The following is an 18,134-nucleotide window of genomic DNA, read 5'->3' as shown; positions in this document are numbered from 1 at the left end:
TTGAAGCAACATCTCAAGACATCAGTCAGGAAGTTAAAGCTTGGTCGGAAATGGGTCTTCCAAATGGACAATGACCCCAAGCATACTTCCAAAGTTGTGGCAAAATGGCTTAAGGACAACAAAGTCGAGGTATTGGAGTGGCCATCAAAGCCCTGATCTCAATCCCATAGAACATTTGTGGACAGAACTGAAAAAGAGTGAGCGAGCAAGGAGGCCTACAAACCTGACTCAGTTACACCAGCTGTCAGGAGGAATGGGCCAAAATTCACCGAACTTATTGAGGGAAACTTGTGGAAGGCTACCTGAAATATTTGACCCAAGTTAAACAATTTAAAGGCAACGCTACCAAATACTAATTGAGTGTATGTAAACTTCTGACCCACTGGGAATGTGATGAAAGAAATAAAAGCTGAAATAAATCATTCTCTACTATTATTCTGACATTTCACATTCTTAAAATAAAGTGGTGATCCTAACTGACCTAAAACAGAGAATTTTTCCTAGGATTAAATGTCAGGAATTGTGGAAAAACTGAGTTTAAATGTATTTGACTAAGGTGTATGTAAACTTCTGACTTCAGCTGTACACATGAGATGAGTTGGTGCCACTTTCCACTAACATCTCAAAATCTGTCCTTGTTAAAGTCTAGACAAACAGCAGAGACTACCACTGGCTACATCTGACTGGACTGTCACACTGCAAGGACTACAGGTGACGGGACGGCCACTGGCTGCGTTAGTACGATTGTCTTGTGTACGTGTCTGGCAAAAAGAACCGAGAATGGGACCGCAGAACTCACCAGCCATGGGGCAGAAGCCAAACCTCTGTTCACCGTCATAGTTGGTGGTGGTTCCACACCATTTCATGCCGTCCCTGCGCCCGTCGGCGCTACAGTCTGTGTAGTTTCTCCCATTGTAGAGGAAGGGGAACTGACACAGAGCACCGTTAGAGTTTCCTCCTCTGGTTGTCACCATCACTGCAAACACAACAGACACAATGAGGGCGTGTCCCAGATGACATCATATTACCTAGATAGGGCTCTAGTCAAAAGTAGTGTACTACAAAAGGGCCCTGGTCAAAAGTAGTGCACTACAAAAGAGCCCTGGTCAAAAGTAGTGCACTACAAAAGGGCCCTGGTCAAAAGTAGTGCACTACAAAAGAGCCCTGGTCAAAAGTAGTGCACTACAAAAGGGCCCTGGTCAAAAGTTGTGCACTATGGGCCCTGGTCAAAAGTAGTGCACTACAAAAGAGCCCTGGTCAAAAGTAGTGCACTACAAAAGGGCCCTGGTCAAAAGTTGTGCACTATGGGCCCTGGTCTAAAAGTAGTGCACTATAAAAGAGAATAGGGTGCCATTTAGGATGCAGCCAATGAGTAAGTTAACTACCCAAAGCAACGTGGATACTAAGTCCCATTCTAATAAAAGCCAGATGTTTAAATGGTGTTGGCTGGCTAGAATTCTAGTGACTCTGCTGGAAAACACTCAGGGTTGAGATCACCATTCAACACATGTTTGTGTTGAGCTCCCACAGATCGCTTGCTCTACTCGTGTTGCCTTTCTGTTCACTCGTTTTTTTAGGTTCAGAAAAGAGAGTCTCTCTCTCTCTCATATAAAAAGCTGTAAATCAAATATTTTACAAAATCTCACCATTCTTCTTGGTACAAAAGGAGAATTTCTGTTCTGTCTCGCAGTCGGAGGAAACACAACACCACAGCTGCCCGTCGGGGCGTCCCTCTGAGGTACAGGAGTGGTGGGTCTTTCCCATAAAGGTGAAGGGGAACACACAGGGCTGACCATTAGAGTTCCCACCGTACACTGGGGCTGGGCCCTCTGCAAACACAAACACATAGAACCAGAACAATGTCAAAAAGAACCAGAACAATGTCAGAAAGAACCAGAACAATGTCAGAAAGAACCAGAACAATGTCAGAAAGAACCAGAACAATGTCAGAAAGAACCAGAACAATGTCAGAAAGAATCAGAACAATGTCAGAAAGAACCAGAACAATGTCAGAAAGAACCAGAACAATGTCAGATAGAACCAGAACAATGTCAGATAGAACCAGAACAATGTCAGAAAGAACCAGAACAATGTCAGAAAGAATCAGAACAATGTCAAACAGAATCAGAACAATGTCAGAAAGAACCAGAACAATGTCAGATAGAACCAGAACAATGTCAAACAGAACCAGAACAATGTCAAAAAGAACCAGAACAATGTCAGAAAGAACCAGAACAATGTCAGAAAGAACCAGAACAATGTCAGAAAGAACCAGAACAATGTCAGATAGAACCAGAACAATGTCAAACAGAATCAGAACAATGTCAAAAAGAACCAGAACAATGTCAAAAAGAATCAGAACAATGTCAGAAAGAACCAGAACAATGTCAGAAAGAACCAGAACAATGTCAGATAGAACCAGAACAATGTCAGAAAGAACCAGAACAATGTCAAAAAGAATCAGAACAATGTCAGAAAGAACCAGAACAATGTCAGAAAGAACCAGAACAATGTCAGAAATAACCAGAACAATGTCAGAAAGAACCAGAACAATGTCAGAAAGAACCAGAACAATGTCAGAAATAACCAGAACAATGTCAGAAAGAACCAGAACAATGTCAGAAATAACCAGAACAATGTCAGAAAGAACCAGAACAATGTCAAAAAGAATCAGAACAATGTCAGAAAGAACCAGAACAATGTCAGAAAGAACCAGAACAATGTCAAAAAGAACCAGAACAATGTCAGAAAGAACCAGAACAATGTCAGAAAGAACCAGAACAATGTCAGAAAGAACCAGAACAATGTCAGAAAGAACCAGAACAATGTCAGAAAGAACCAGAACAATGTCAGAAAGAACCAGAACAATGTCAGAAAGAACCAGAACAATGTCAGATAGAATCAGAACAATGTCAGAAAGAATCAGAACAATGTCAGAAAGAACCAGAACAATGTCAGATAGAACCAGAACAATGTCAAACAGAACCAGAACAATGTCAAAAAGAACCAGAACAATGTCAGAAAGAACCAGAACAATGTCAGAAAGAACCAGAACAATGTCAGAAAGAACCAGAACAATGTCAGATAGAACCAGAACAATGTCAAAAAGAACCAGAACAATGTCAGAAAGAACCAGAACAATGTCAAAAAGAATCAGAACAATGTCAGAAAGAACCAGAACAATGTCAGAAAGAACCAGAACAATGTCAAAAAGAACCAGAACAATGTCAGAAAAAACCAGAACAATGTCAGAAAGAACCAGAACAATGTCAGAAAGAACCAGAACAATGTCAGAAATAACCAGAACAATGTCAGATAGAACCAGAACAATGTCAAACAGAACCAGAACAATGTCAAAAAGAACCAGAACAATGTCAGAAAGAACCAGAACAATGTCAGAAAGAACCAGAACAATGTCAGATAGAACCAGAACAATGTCAGATAGAACCAGAACAATGTCAGAAAGAACCAGAACAATGTCAGAAAGAATCAGAACAATGTCAAACAGAATCAGAACAATGTCAGAAAGAACCAGAACAATGTCAGAAAGAATCAGAACAATGTCAAACAGAATCAGAACAATGTCAGAAAGAACCAGAACAATGTCAGATAGAACCAGAACAATGTCAAACAGAACCAGAACAATGTCAAAAAGAACCAGAACAATGTCAGAAAGAACCAGAACAATGTCAGAAAGAACCAGAACAATGTCAGAAAGAACCAGAACAATGTCAGATAGAACCAGAACAATGTCAAACAGAATCAGAACAATGTCAAAAAGAACCAGAACAATGTCAAAAAGAATCAGAACAATGTCAGAAAGAACCAGAACAATGTCAGAAAGAACCAGAACAATGTCAGATAGAACCAGAACAATGTCAGAAAGAACCAGAACAATGTCAAAAAGAATCAGAACAATGTCAGAAAGAACCAGAACAATGTCAGAAAGAACCAGAACAATGTCAGAAATAACCAGAACAATGTCAGAAAGAACCAGAACAATGTCAGAAAGAACCAGAACAATGTCAGAAATAACCAGAACAATGTCAGAAAGAACCAGAACAATGTCAGAAATAACCAGAACAATGTCAGAAAGAACCAGAACAATGTCAAAAAGAATCAGAACAATGTCAGAAAGAACCAGAACAATGTCAGAAAGAACCAGAACAATGTCAAAAAGAACCAGAACAATGTCAGAAAGAACCAGAACAATGTCAGAAAGAACCAGAACAATGTCAGAAAGAACCAGAACAATGTCAGAAAGAACCAGAACAATGTCAGAAAGAACCAGAACAATGTCAGAAAGAACCAGAACAATGTCAGAAAGAACCAGAACAATGTCAGATAGAATCAGAACAATGTCAGAAAGAATCAGAACAATGTCAGAAAGAACCAGAACAATGTCAGATAGAACCAGAACAATGTCAAACAGAACCAGAACAATGTAAAAAAGAACCAGAACAATGTCAGAAAGAACCAGAACAATGTCAGAAAGAACCAGAACAATGTCAGAAAGAACCAGAACAATGTCAGATAGAACCAGAACAATGTCAAAAAGAACCAGAACAATGTCAGAAAGAACCAGAACAATGTCAAAAAGAATCAGAACAATGTCAGAAAGAACCAGAACAATGTCAGAAAGAACCAGAACAATGTCAAAAAGAACCAGAACAATGTCAGAAAAAAACAGAACAATGTCAGAAAGAACCAGAACAATGTCAGAAAGAACCAGAACAATGTCAGAAATAACCAGAACAATGTCAGATAGAACCAGAACAATGTCAAACAGAACCAGAACAATGTCAAAAAGAACCAGAACAATGTCAGAAAGAACCAGAACAATGTCAGAAAGAACCAGAACAATGTCAGAAATAACCAGAACAATGTCAGAAAGAACCAGAACAATGTCAGAAATAACCAGAACAATGTCAGAAAGAACCAGAACAATGTCAGAAAGAACCAGAACAATGTCAGAAAGAACCAGAACAATGTCAGAAAGAACCAGAACAATGTCAGAAAGAACCAGAACAATGTCAGAAAGATTGCTGACTGATGTAAGTTGCCTGTTTTTATTGTTAAAAACTTTGATCAGTAATATTTTCAATGTATTCATTGTTTCAAATCAACTTGAACCAGCAAACTATATACACATGTATTTAGTACCTCAGAGACGTTGACAGTTTCACGATCAACTTTCTAAATCTAAATCTTACTCAGTAGCTTTAAAAAAAGAAAAGAAAAAAGGCCTGGCATGAATAATTCCCTTTCAGAGGTTATTAAAACCACTGTTCAGAACTGGTAGACCAAAATTAAACCGTTAGATGCAGGCATGAATACACATGAATAAGACTACGAAGACGTACCCCACTCCTCACAGCTGACCCCGTTGCCCAGGCAGGTACACAGCATCTGTTTGCTCCCCTGGGTCTTGATCCATCTCATCCCCAGGGCGTAGGCCACCCCCGCGTCCGTCTGGCAGGCCCCTTCCTGGGCTAGACCGGGGAGAGGCTCCAGGCCGGGCTGGGGAAGGGGGTGGGGCTGATACACAGCCGGCTGGATGTTGGTGACCACACGGGACCCAGTGCCTGGAAATGGATGGGGAAGGGGGGGGGGAGAAACACTTTCAGTCAGTGACATTGTTTGTAAAAATATATAGCACTAGATTTGCGTTGACTCATTTGTAGTCTACACTATGAAAGTAAAAAAAAATAAAACAGACATCCTGAAAAAGAGAAAAGGGGGAACATTTAAAACAAACTACAACACACATAGGAACAGGAACCTTGCCTCCAGTCAACAGAAAAGTTTAAATACAGTGTAGATTAAAACTCATTTGCTTTTACTAGTTTACGGGAAAGTTTACACAGAAACAGATTAAGTCCTATAATGTTCAATTGATATCCCGTGTCTGGGAATAATCCCCAGAAAAATCCCAAAAGAGAATCTGTCGCTTTTTAAAAATGTGGGTAGAGGCTTGTAATTACAATGCAGTTCAACCACAAGCTGTCTGGGGAAAGATGAGGAATAATAGTGGCGATCACACCCATCTGTCTCTCACACATTATATAGTTAACACTTACACACACACACACACACACACACACACACACACACACACACACACACACACACACACACACACACACACACACACCTGGGCTACACACTCACACAGAGAGACACACACATGAGCCCACTCACTGGTACAGACACACACACACACACACACACACACACACACACACACACACACACACACACACACGAGCCCACTCACTGGTACAGACACACACACACACACACACACACACACACACACACACACACACACACACACACACACACACACACACACACACACACATGAGCCCACTCACTGGTACAGACACACACACACACACACACACACACACACACACACACACACACACACACACACACACACGAGCCCACTCACTGGTACAGACACACACACACACACACACACACACACACACACACACACACACACACACACACACACACACACACACACACACACACACACACACACACAGAGAGACACACACACGAGACCACTCACTGGTACAGACACACACACACACACACACACACACACACACACACACACACACACACACACACACACACACACACACACACACACACACACACACAGAAGCAGTAGGAGTCTCACCCAGACCGGTAGTGTGGAGGGAGGCGTGTCTCTCACACTTCCATTCGCCACGCCCGTTCCCCGTACACAGACACTGCAGCATGTGACCTCGAGCGTCCGTCTTGCTCCAGGTGTCTCCGATACGATAGGACGTCAGTGTGTCCTGGTCGTTACACCGATCTGAGGGGAGGGGGGGAAAAGGAGAACAGGGAGTGACTGCCTGGAATTGTTCAATTAGATGCGGATTTTTAGTTCTGTTGCAAAGTATTTTGCTACATTTTGACCTTATGAATACAACCCAGTTCAGATCCACTAACAGGATAATGGGCAAGCAGTGGTATAATATGTACCACGTTTCGTAATGTTATAGAATTGCATTGGGTTTTTAAATAAGGATATGTAAAAAAAATCACTTAAAAATGGCACTAGTACAATTATAATTTCCACCACAGATCATTTGCATTCTTTTTCACCAAGTTAAGCTGAACTTTTCCCTTCATTAAGTCTGCACAACGGAACTGCTCACACACACGATCTGCAGAGGCCAATTAAAATGGGATCCAGCTGGTGTGTATGAGCCTGAGGGCATAGATATATGTGTGTGTGTGTGTGTGTGTGTGTGTGTGTGTGTGTGTGTGTGTGTGTGTGTGTGTGTGTGTGTGTGTGTGTTAGTCTTTTACTTCTAGAGGTACAGGTGATCCTGCCACTCCCCTCTCCTAGACAGGTGCAGTCTACGATCATCCAGCCCTGATACGGTTTCTCCCATGTTTCACCCACCACGTAGGATGTCCCCGCCGTGTTGTCATAGCAACGCTCCGCTGCGGACAGAACGAGAGAGAGAGGGGGGGGAGGGGGGGGGGGGGGGGGGTTTATGATGCTGTGCTTGTTTTGACAGCTATACTCCAGTTGGGTCGTATTCAACGAGACAATGAAACGGAAGCAAACGGGCCGAAAACCTGGAAGGTACTATCTATACTTATCCAATCAACGTTTGTTTCTAGTTAAAACGTTGCACTAAGTTCTGCTACAGTGTGCTTTAATAAATACAACCCAGGTGAAAAGTCCTTCCCCATTGCTCACCAACAGGTTTGCAGGTCCACTCTCCCTTGCCGTTGCCCAGACAGACACACTCTAGCATATAGCTTTCAGTGTCATGAGGTCTCTTCCACGTGTCCCCAATCTTATAGGACTGACCGCCCTCATGACAGCGGTCTGGGAGATAGAGAACAGTGAGACACTTTAACACAGTCATGCAGACAGACAGACACAGTCAGGCAGACAGACAGACAGTGAGGCAGACAGACAGACAGTCAGGCAGACACACAGTCAGACAGACACACAGACAGACAGACACACAGACAGACAGACAGTCAGGCAGACACAGTCAGACAGACACATATAGCCAGACAGACAGTCAAACAGACACAGTCAGACAGACACACAGTCAGACAGACAGTCAGGCACACAGACAGACACACACACCCATCCAGCTGCATCACATACTGTGAGGTCTCAATGTGTTATGGAGATTTAACGAGATTAATGAGCCCACTCACTGGTACACACACACACACACACACACACACACACACACACACACACACACACACACACACACACACACACACACACACACACACACACAGACACACAGACACACACACACACACACACACACACACACACACACACACACACACACACACACACACACACACACACACACACGAGCCCACTCACTGGCAATGGTGCAGCTGATTTTCCCCCGGCCTGAGCCAATGCATGTACAGTCCCAGATCATGCCCTCTTTGGGTCTCTCATAGGTCTCGCCAACCCGATAAGACCTGGCGTTGATCTTATCGTAGCAGGTCTCCTCAGCTGTGGAACATATTTGGGGTATGTTATTGTGTTTCGTTAGTCACTGGGTGCGCACACAGAAACAGAGACAAGATGCCGATGAACACACACAAAGATTATATATTTTCTTTCCAATGATACCAATTATATGCATATCCTGGCTTCAGGGCCTGAGCTACAGGCAGTTTACTTTGGGCACGTCATTCAGACAGGAAGTGGAGAAAAAAAAGGGGCCTAGCCCTAAGAAGTTATCATAGCAGGTCTCCTCAGCTGTGGAACATATTTTGGGGTATGTTATGGGTTTCGTTAGTCACTGGGTTTGCACACAAAAACAGAGACAAGATGCAGATGAACACACATAAAGAGGATATATTTATCCTAGGAGAACTCAAAGCAGAGGACACAATAGCATCAATCGTAGTTACACTCTCTATACTGATGACACAGAGCCTATATGTGGAGTTAGTGACAGAAGTAGCCTGAGAGAACATATTTGAACTTCGATCAATTGCAATAATTATTTTACTAAGTTAATTAAGTTAGTATTAATTTAGTATTTTACTAAGTTAATTAAGTTTACTAAGTAATTAAGTTAACTGACATTTACAGAATGGTGTGAGACAAAGGACTTGCATTGACCATGTAGGTTTTATATATATTTATATATAAATATAAAGATGTAGAAATGCAAGTTCACCTTCGGGTTTCGTTTTACACTTAATTCCTGCAACTCCGTGACAAGTGCAGATCAACATAGTGCCCAGATAGGAACGCTCCCATTGGTCGTTAATGTTATACATTTGCCCATTATCAATGCAGCCGTCTAGAGAAGAAGAGAAGTAGTAGAGAAGGAAAGGCAATGTACAATCTGTTACACTTCCAAGTAGAAACATGTTTAAAGCTTGACACCATCCATGTTTATAATAATAATAATAATAATAATAATAATAGACGAAATGGCAAAACATACAATAAACTTTTAAGATACTATTCTATAATAGACTACCAAACGTTTTACAAATAATACAAGTTTTACAAAACAAAATGTAGCCGCCCCCAAAAAAATAAATATATGAAAACCTCACCTTGAGAGACGGATGATACTGAAGGTATTTTTATTTCTCCCTGATGAGCCTGCCGCCTGCTTTTCCTGTTCGGCATACAGTTCACAGCGGTCCCGATGCAAAGCACCACCAGAACCCTGATAATAGGGCTACTGGACATACTGATTACGGGACAGGAAAATCTGGGAGAAATGTGTAATCTTAGAGGTAGTTTGATGTGGCTCTTCTAAAAAAAAATAAAAACATGAAAGATCCACAGTGAAGTCGGAGGCTAGTTCGGTTGTACTGTCCGTGAAACCAAATTTTTTCCCCCTTTTGCACACAGCCTCCTCGGATAGTATCCTGCCCCGCCAGACTCTCAGCCGCACCGCTCCTAATAGGCTCCCAAACTAGTGAGCGCTTTTATTTGGGCATGGCTTTCTGCTGGGGATGGAGGAGGGTCCAACAGTACCAACGCTAAACACACGTCAAAGCCACTGGTTACGAATCATCCCCCCCCCCCCCAAAAAATACCGTCAATTTATCCAGTATTGCAAAATAGGAATACATGAGTATCTTCAAATAGAAGTTATGGGAAGACAGTTAGGCTCCTTTAAAGTTACAAGGTAGGAAATATGATTTAGAAGTGGGAAAAGACGGATACGAGGTATTTTGGATAAATGACTAAACTCCTCCTACTTATAGAATACTTCCAATGAGGAAAAAATATACAAACCATATTTATGTTTATTTTTGCCTTTTGTACTTTAACTATTTGCACATCATTACAACACTGTAATGTCATCCTTCAACTATGACATTTTAAACGTCTCCATTATTTTAGAACTTTTGTGAGTGTAATGTTTAAAGAAACATTTGTTTATTTCACTTTTGTTTATTATCTACTTCACTTGCTTTGGCAACGTTAACATATGTTTCTCATGCCTCTAAAGCCCTTTGCATTGAATGGAAAGGAGAAAGACGATGAAGGGAGGTCAGAGAAAAGTTTGAGGAGATGGGACACTCCGTTAGATCCGTCTTGCTGTAACGCCCACTGTGTCCGCAGCCCGTTACCGTCAGTGTGCCACGCGGGGCTTTCTGGGTACTCTCAGACAAGGACACCTCTCCTTCAATGAGGCAATGGGAGTCTATTGGGCGGAAACACGAAACCCAATTTGAGCAGGAATTACGTGAACAAGAAGCTAGAATTTGAGATAATGAACTTGTCGCCTAATAATAGATAATAATAATAATCGTAATATCGTATATATATGAAATCGTGACATTACGTACTTTCGAGGAAAATAGTCAGGTTTCTCGACTAATACCCTGACTTTTAAATACAATCTAATCACATTATATTTGTCAAATGCTTCAAAGACAACAGGTGTATGTAGATTTACAGTGAAACGCTTACTTATTGGCCCATTTCCAACAATGCAGCGTTAAAGATAATATATATATTTTTAATGGATAGTGACAAGAGGAATACATGCACAGTGGATAACAAATAAAAATAACCTGGCTATATAGAGAGAGAGAGTAGATAATAACCTGGCTATATATAGAGAGTAGAAAATAACCTGGCTAAATATAGAGAGAGTAGAAAATAACCTGGCTATATATAGAGAGAGTAGAAAATAACCTGGCTAAATATAGAGAGTAGAGTTTAACCTGGCTATATATAGAGAGAGAGAGTAGAAAATAACATGGCTATATACAGAGAGTTCCAGTGGATGTGCAGGAGTACGAGGTAATTGACGTATATGTGCATTCGGAAAGTATTCAGACCCCTTGACTTTTTCAACAAAAAAATTACGTAAAAGCCATATTCTAAAATAGATTAAATATATTTTTTTCCTCATCAATCTACACACAATACCTCATAATGACGAAGCAAAAACAGTTTTTAAAATGTTATTTGTGCAAATGTATCACAAAACCCCCCTGAAATATCACATTTACATAAGTATTCAGACCCTTTACTCAGTACTTTGTTGAAGCACCTTTGGCAGCGATTACAGCCTCAAGTCTTCTTGGGTATGACGCTACAAACTTGGTACACCTGTATTTGGGGAGTTTCTCCCATTCTTCTCTGCAGATCCTCTCAAGCTCTGTCAGGTTGGATGGGGAGCGTCGCTGCACAGCTATTTTCAGGTCTCTCCAGAGATGTTCGATCGGGTTCAAGTCAGGGCTCTGGCTGGGCCACTCAAGGACATTCAGAGACTCGTCCCGAAGCCACTCCTGCGTTGTCTTGGCTGTGTGCTTAGGGTCGTGTCCCTGTTGGAAGGTGAACCTTCTCCCCAGTCTGAGGTCCTGAGCATTCTGAAGCAGGTTTTCATCAAGGATCTCTCTGTATTTTGCTCTGATCATCTTTCCCTCCATCCTGACTAGTCTCCCGGTCCCTGCCGCTGAAAAACATCCCCTCAGCATGATGCTGCCACCACCATGCTTCACTGTAAGGATGGTGCCAGTTTTCCTCCAGATATGATGCTTGACATTCAGGCCAAATAGTTCAATCTTGGTTTCATCAGACCAGAGAATCTTGTTTCTCATGGCCTGAGAGTCCTTTAGGTGCCTTTTGGCAAACTCCAAGCGACCTGTCATGTGCCTTTTACTGAGGAGTGGCTTCTGTCTGGCCACTCTACCATAAAGGCCTGATTGGTGGAGTGCTGCAGAGATGGTTGTCCTTCTGGAAGGTTCTCCCATCTCCACAGAAAAACTCTAGAGCTCTGTCAGTGATCATCAGGTTCTTGGTCACCTCCCTGACCAAGGCCCTTCTCCCCCAATTGCTCAGTTTGACCAGGCGGCCAGCTCTAGGAAGAGTCTTTGTGGTTCCAAACTTCTTCCATTTAAGAATGATGGAGTCCAATGTATTCTTGGGGACCTTCAATGCTGCAGAAATGTTTTGGTACCCTTCCCCAGATCTGTGCCTCGACACAATCCTGTCTCGGAGCTCTACGGACAATTCCTTCGACCTCATGGCTTAGTTTTTGCTCTGACATGCACCGTCAACTGTGGGACCTTATATAGACAGGTGTGTGCCTTTCCAAACCATGTCCAATCAATTGAATTTTCCACAGGTGGACTCCAATCAAGTTGTAGAAACATCTCAAGGATGATCAATGGAAACAGGATGCACCTGAGCTCAAATTCGAGTCTCATAGCAAAGGGTCTGAATACTTACGTAAATTATTTATTTATCTTTGCCCCCCAAAAATCTAAAAACCTGCTTTTGCTTTGTCGTTGTGGGGTTACGGATAAATTAAGTAATCATACTATATACAGGGTCAGTTCCAGTACCATATTTACAATGTGCAGGGATACTGGATTGATAGAGATAGATACACTATATATACTAAAGTATGTGGACACCCTTTCAAATGAGTGGATTCGGCTATTTCAGCCACACATCCGTTGCTGACGGTGTATAAAACTGAGCACACAGCCATGCAATCTCCATAGACAAACATTGTCAGTAGAATGGCCCATACTGCAGAGCTCAGTGACTTTCAACCGTGGCACTGTTGTAGGATGCCATGTTTTCAACAAGTCAATGGAGCAGTGGGAACGCCTTCTCTGGAGTGATGAATCACGCTTCACCATCTGGCAGCACGGCGGATTAATCTGGGTTTGGCGGATGCCAGGAGAACACTACCTGCCCCCAAATGCATAGTGCCAACTGTAAAGTTTGGTGGAGGAGGAATAATGGTCTGGGGCTGTTTTTCATGGTTCGGGCCCCTTATTAATTCCAGTGAAGAGAAAACTTAATGCTACAGCATACAATGACATTCTAGACGATTCTGTGTTTTCAACTTTGTGGCAACAGTTTGAAGAAGGCCCTTCCCTGTTTCAGCATGACAATGCTGACAATGCCCCTGTGCACAAAGCAAGGCTGAATGGAAGCAAGTCCCCTGCAGCAATGTTCCAACATCTAGTGGAAAGCTTTCCCAGAAGACTGGAGACTGTTAAAGCAGCAAAAGGGGGAAACCAACTCCACATTAATGCCCATGATTTTGGAATGAGATGTTCGACGAGCAGGTGTCCACATTACTTTTGGGTTACGTAGTGTATGTTTCGAATAGAGATGCTATGCTCCGTGGCCATCTGGGTGTTGTTCCGTCTTCATTGAAACAATCCACCCGCTTTCAAAAAAAAACGCTCTAAATCGTCAATGAAAGCCACTTTCACTGTGGAACTGTATGTTCTCAGCCAGTGATGCATTTGGATGAGTCTGCTAAAGGTTAGACCCACAGCCTATTGAGGCTAGTAGTACTGAATACTGCATACTGCGATTAGGACTATTAAGTCTTGTTTCATTTTGGACATTGATAGGCTAAATATGCATCTTTAATTACCCCGACAGGGCAAGATAACAAACAATTGGGCCTGGGGCTAGGCCCTGATTACTACGAGGAATGCTTTATCTTATTTACGATGGCCACTTGCTCTCTCAAACTCTAGGCAGCATCCTGCCTTCTCCCTACAGTTCTCAGCCATCCTGATTTCTCCCTACAGTTCTCAGCCATCCTGACTTCTCCCTACAGTTCTCAGCCATTCTGCCTTCTCCCTAGAGTTCTCAGCCATTCTGACTTCTCCCTACAGTTCTCAGCCATTCTGACTTCTCCCTACAGTTCTCAGCCATTCTGACTTCTCCCTACAGTTCTCAGCCATTCTGCCTTCTCCCTACAGTTCTCAGCCATCCTGATTTCTCCCTACAGTTCTCAGCCATCCTGACTTCTCCCTAGAGTTCTCAGCCATCCTGACTTCTCCCTACAGTTCTCAGCCATTCTACCTTCTCCTTAGAGTTCTCAGCCATTCTGCCTTCTCCCTAGAGTTCTCAGCCATCCTGACTTCTCCTTACAGTTCTCAGCCATTCTGCCTTCTCCCTAGAGTTCTCAGCCATTCTGCCTTCTCCCTAGAGTTCTCAGCCATCCTGCCTTCTCCCTACAGTTCTCAGCCATTCTGTCTGCTCCCTACAGTTCTCAGCCATTCTGACTTCTCCCTACAGTTCTCAGCCATCCTGACTTCTCCCTACAGTTCTCAGACATTATTCTGCCTTCTCCCTACAGTTCTCAGCCATTCTGACTTCTCCCTACAGGTCTCAGCCATCCTGACTTCTCCCTACAGTTCTCAGCCATTCTGACTTCTCCCTAGAGTTCTCAGCCATCCTGCCTTCTCCCTACAGTTCTCAGCCATTCTGCCTTCTCCCTACAGTTCTCAGACATTATTCTGACTTCTCCCTACAGTTCTCAACCATTCTGACTTCTCCCTACAGTTCTCAGCCATTCTGACTTCTCCCTACAGTTCTCAGCCATCCTGACTTCTCCCTACAGTTCTCAGCCATTCTGACTTCTCCCTACAGTTCTCAGCCATTCTGTCTTCTCCCTACAGTTCTCAGCCATCCTGTCTTCTCCCTACAGTTCTCAGCCATTCTGACTTCTCCCTACAGTTCTCAGCCATTCTGACTTCTCCCTACAGTTCTCAGCCATCCTGACTTCTCCCTACAGTTCTCAGCCATCCTGACTTCTCCCTACAGTTCTCAGCCATTATTCTGACTTCTCCCTACAGTTCTCAGACATTAGCTTCTCCCTACAGTTTCTCAGACATTAGCTTCTGCCTACAGTTCTCAGACATTAGCTTCTCCCGTGACTGCTTCATTGGAACTAAACTGTGTTTTAACGTTTAGAAACGCTAATAATCATCGCTTGCGATACGGCTTTCGAAAACACAACGGCCCTTATCTTTCATCAGCAAGAAAGAATCCTTCACATAAAATGAATACACTCCCTGTAGCAGTTACAGATCCATTCAGCTATGGAGCCTCCATCCTACTAAACTACACTGTAGTAGTTACAGATCCATACAGCTATGGAGCCTCCATCCTACTAAACTACACTGTAGCAGTTACAGATCCATTCAGCTATGGAGCCTCCATCCTACTAAACTACACTGTAGTAGTTACAGATCCATACAGCTATGGAGCCTCCATCCTACTAAACTACACTGTAGCAGTTACAGATCCATACAGCTATGGAGCCTCCATCCTACTAAACTACACTGTAGCAGTTACAGATCCATTCAGCTATGGAGCCTCCATCCTACTAAACTACACTGTAGCAGTTACAGATCCATACAGCTATGGAGCCTCCATCCTACTAAACTACACTGTAGCAGTTACAGATCCATTCAGCTATGGAGCCTCCATCCTACTAAACTACACTGTAGCAGTTACAGATCCATACAGCTATGGAGCCTCCATCCTACTAAACTACACTGTAGCAGTTACAGATCCATTCAGCTATGGACCCTCCATCCTACTAAACTACACTGTAGCAGTTACAGATCCATACAGCTATGGAGCCTCCATCCTACTAAACTACACTGTAGCAGTTACAGATCCATACAGCTATGGAGCCTCCATCCTACTAAACTACACTGTAGCAGTTACAGATCCATACAGCTATGGAGCCTCCATCCTACTAAACTACACTGTAGCAGTTACAGATCCATACAGCTATGGAGCCTCCATCCTACTAAACTACACTGTAGCAGTTACAGATCCATTCAGCTATGGAGCCTCCATCCTACTAAACTACACTGTAGCAGTTACAGATCCATTCAGCTATGGAGCCTCCATCCTACTAAACTACACTGTAGTAGTTACAGATCCATACAGCTATGGAGCCTCCATCCTACTAAACTACACTGTAGTAGTTACAGATCCATTCAGCTATGGAGCCTCCATCCTACTAAACTACACTGTAGCAGTTACAGATCCATACAGCTATGGAGCCTCCATCCTACTAAACTACACTGTAGCAGTTACAGATCCATACAGCTATGGAGCCTCCATCCTACTAAACTACACTGTAGCAGTTACAGATCCATTCAGCTATGGAGCCTCCGTCCTACTAAACTACACTGTAGCAGTTACAGATCCATTCAGCTATGGAGCCTCCGTCCTACTAAACTACACTGTAGCAGTTACAGATCCATACAGCTATGGAGCCTCCATCCTACTAAACTACACTGTAGCAGTTACAGATCCATACAGCTATGGAGCCTCCATCCTACTAAACTACACTGTAGCAGTTACAGATCCATACAGCTATGGAGCCTCCATCCTACTAAACTACACTGTAGCAGTTACAGATCCATTCAGCTATGGAGCCTCCATCCTACTAAACTACACTGTAGCAGTTACAGATCCATTCAGCTATGGAGCCTCCATCCTACTAAACTACACTGTAGCAGTTACAGATCCATACAGCTATGGAGCCTCCATCCTACTAAACTACACTGTAGTAGTTACAGATCCATTCAGCTATGGAGCCTCCATCCTACTAAACTACACTGTAGCAGTTACAGATCCATACAGCTATGGAGCCTCCATCCTACTAAACTACACTGTAGCAGTTACAGATCCATACAGCTATGGAGCCTCCGTCCTACTAAACTACACTGTAGCAGTTACAGATCCATTCAGCTATGGAGCCTCCGTCCTACTAAACTACACTGTAGCAGTTACAGATCCATTCAGCTATGGAGCCTCCGTCCTACTAAACTACACTGTAGCAGTTACAGATCCATACAGCTATGGAGCCTCCATCCTACTAAACTACACTGTAGCAGTTACAGATCCATTCAGCTATGGAGCCTCCATCCTACTAAACTACACTGTAGCAGTTACAGATCCATACAGCTATGGAGCCTCCATCCTACTAAACTACACTGTAGCAGTTACAGATCCATACAGCTATGGAGCCTCCATCCTACTAAACTACACTGTAGCAGTTACAGATCCATACAGCTATGGAGCCTCCATCCTACTAAACTACACTGTAGTAGTTACAGATCCATTCAGCTATGGAGCCTCCATCCTACTAAACTACACTGTAGCAGTTACAGATCCATACAGCTATGGAGCCTCCATCCTACTAAACTACACTGTAGCAGTTACAGATCCATACAGCTATGGAGCCTCCGTCCTACTAAACTACACTGTAGCAGTTACAGATCCATTCAGCTATGGAGCCTCCGTCCTACTAAACTACACTGTAGCAGTTACAGATCCATTCAGCTATGGAGCCTCCGTCCTACTAAACTACACTGTAGCAGTTACAGATCCATACAGCTATGGACCCTCCATCCTACTAAACTACACTGTAGCAGTTACAGATCCATACAGCTATGGAGCCTCCATCCTACTAAACTACACTGTAGCAGTTACAGATCCATACAGCTATGGAGCCTCCATCCTACTAAACTACACTGTAGTAGTTACAGATCCATACAGATATGGAGCCTCCATCCTACTAAACTACACTGTAGCAGTTACAGATCCATTCAGCTATGGAGCCTCCATCCTACTAAACTACACTGTAGCAGTTACAGATCCATTCAGCTATGGAGCCTCCATCCTACTAAACTACACTGTAGCAGTTACAGATCCACAGATCCATTCAGCTCTGGAGCCTCCATCCTACTAAACTACACTGTAGCAGATACAGATCCACAGATCCATTCAGCTCTGGAGCCTCCATCCTACTAAACTA

General features: G+C 43.0%; 1 protein-coding gene across 1 annotated transcript in view; it reads right to left on the bottom strand.

Moving 5' to 3' along the window:
• The window catches only part of fn1a (fibronectin 1a), a 94,281-nt gene extending 84,358 nt beyond the window's left edge, over positions 1 to 9,923 (bottom strand). The window contains exons 1-9 of the mRNA XM_039014382.1: positions 9,619 to 9,923; positions 9,231 to 9,356; positions 8,417 to 8,554; positions 7,757 to 7,888; positions 7,357 to 7,494; positions 6,698 to 6,856; positions 5,364 to 5,585; positions 1,647 to 1,829; positions 800 to 976 (exon numbers count right to left, since the gene is read on the bottom strand). Coding sequence (XP_038870310.1) covers positions 800 to 976; positions 1,647 to 1,829; positions 5,364 to 5,585; positions 6,698 to 6,856; positions 7,357 to 7,494; positions 7,757 to 7,888; positions 8,417 to 8,554; positions 9,231 to 9,356; positions 9,619 to 9,757 — 1,414 coding nt within the window. The 5' untranslated portion in view covers positions 9,758 to 9,923. The remainder of the gene's footprint in view (positions 1 to 799; positions 977 to 1,646; positions 1,830 to 5,363; positions 5,586 to 6,697; positions 6,857 to 7,356; positions 7,495 to 7,756; positions 7,889 to 8,416; positions 8,555 to 9,230; positions 9,357 to 9,618) is intronic.
• Positions 9,924 to 18,134: the final 8,211 nt, after the last annotated feature.

The sequence above is a fragment of the Salvelinus namaycush genome, chromosome 19, assembly GCF_016432855.1.
Source record: "Salvelinus namaycush isolate Seneca chromosome 19, SaNama_1.0, whole genome shotgun sequence".
Classification (NCBI taxonomy): domain Eukaryota; kingdom Metazoa; phylum Chordata; class Actinopteri; order Salmoniformes; family Salmonidae; genus Salvelinus; species Salvelinus namaycush.
The sequence above is the reverse complement of the archived record's forward strand: the minus strand, read 5'-3'. Positions and strand labels throughout refer to the sequence as shown.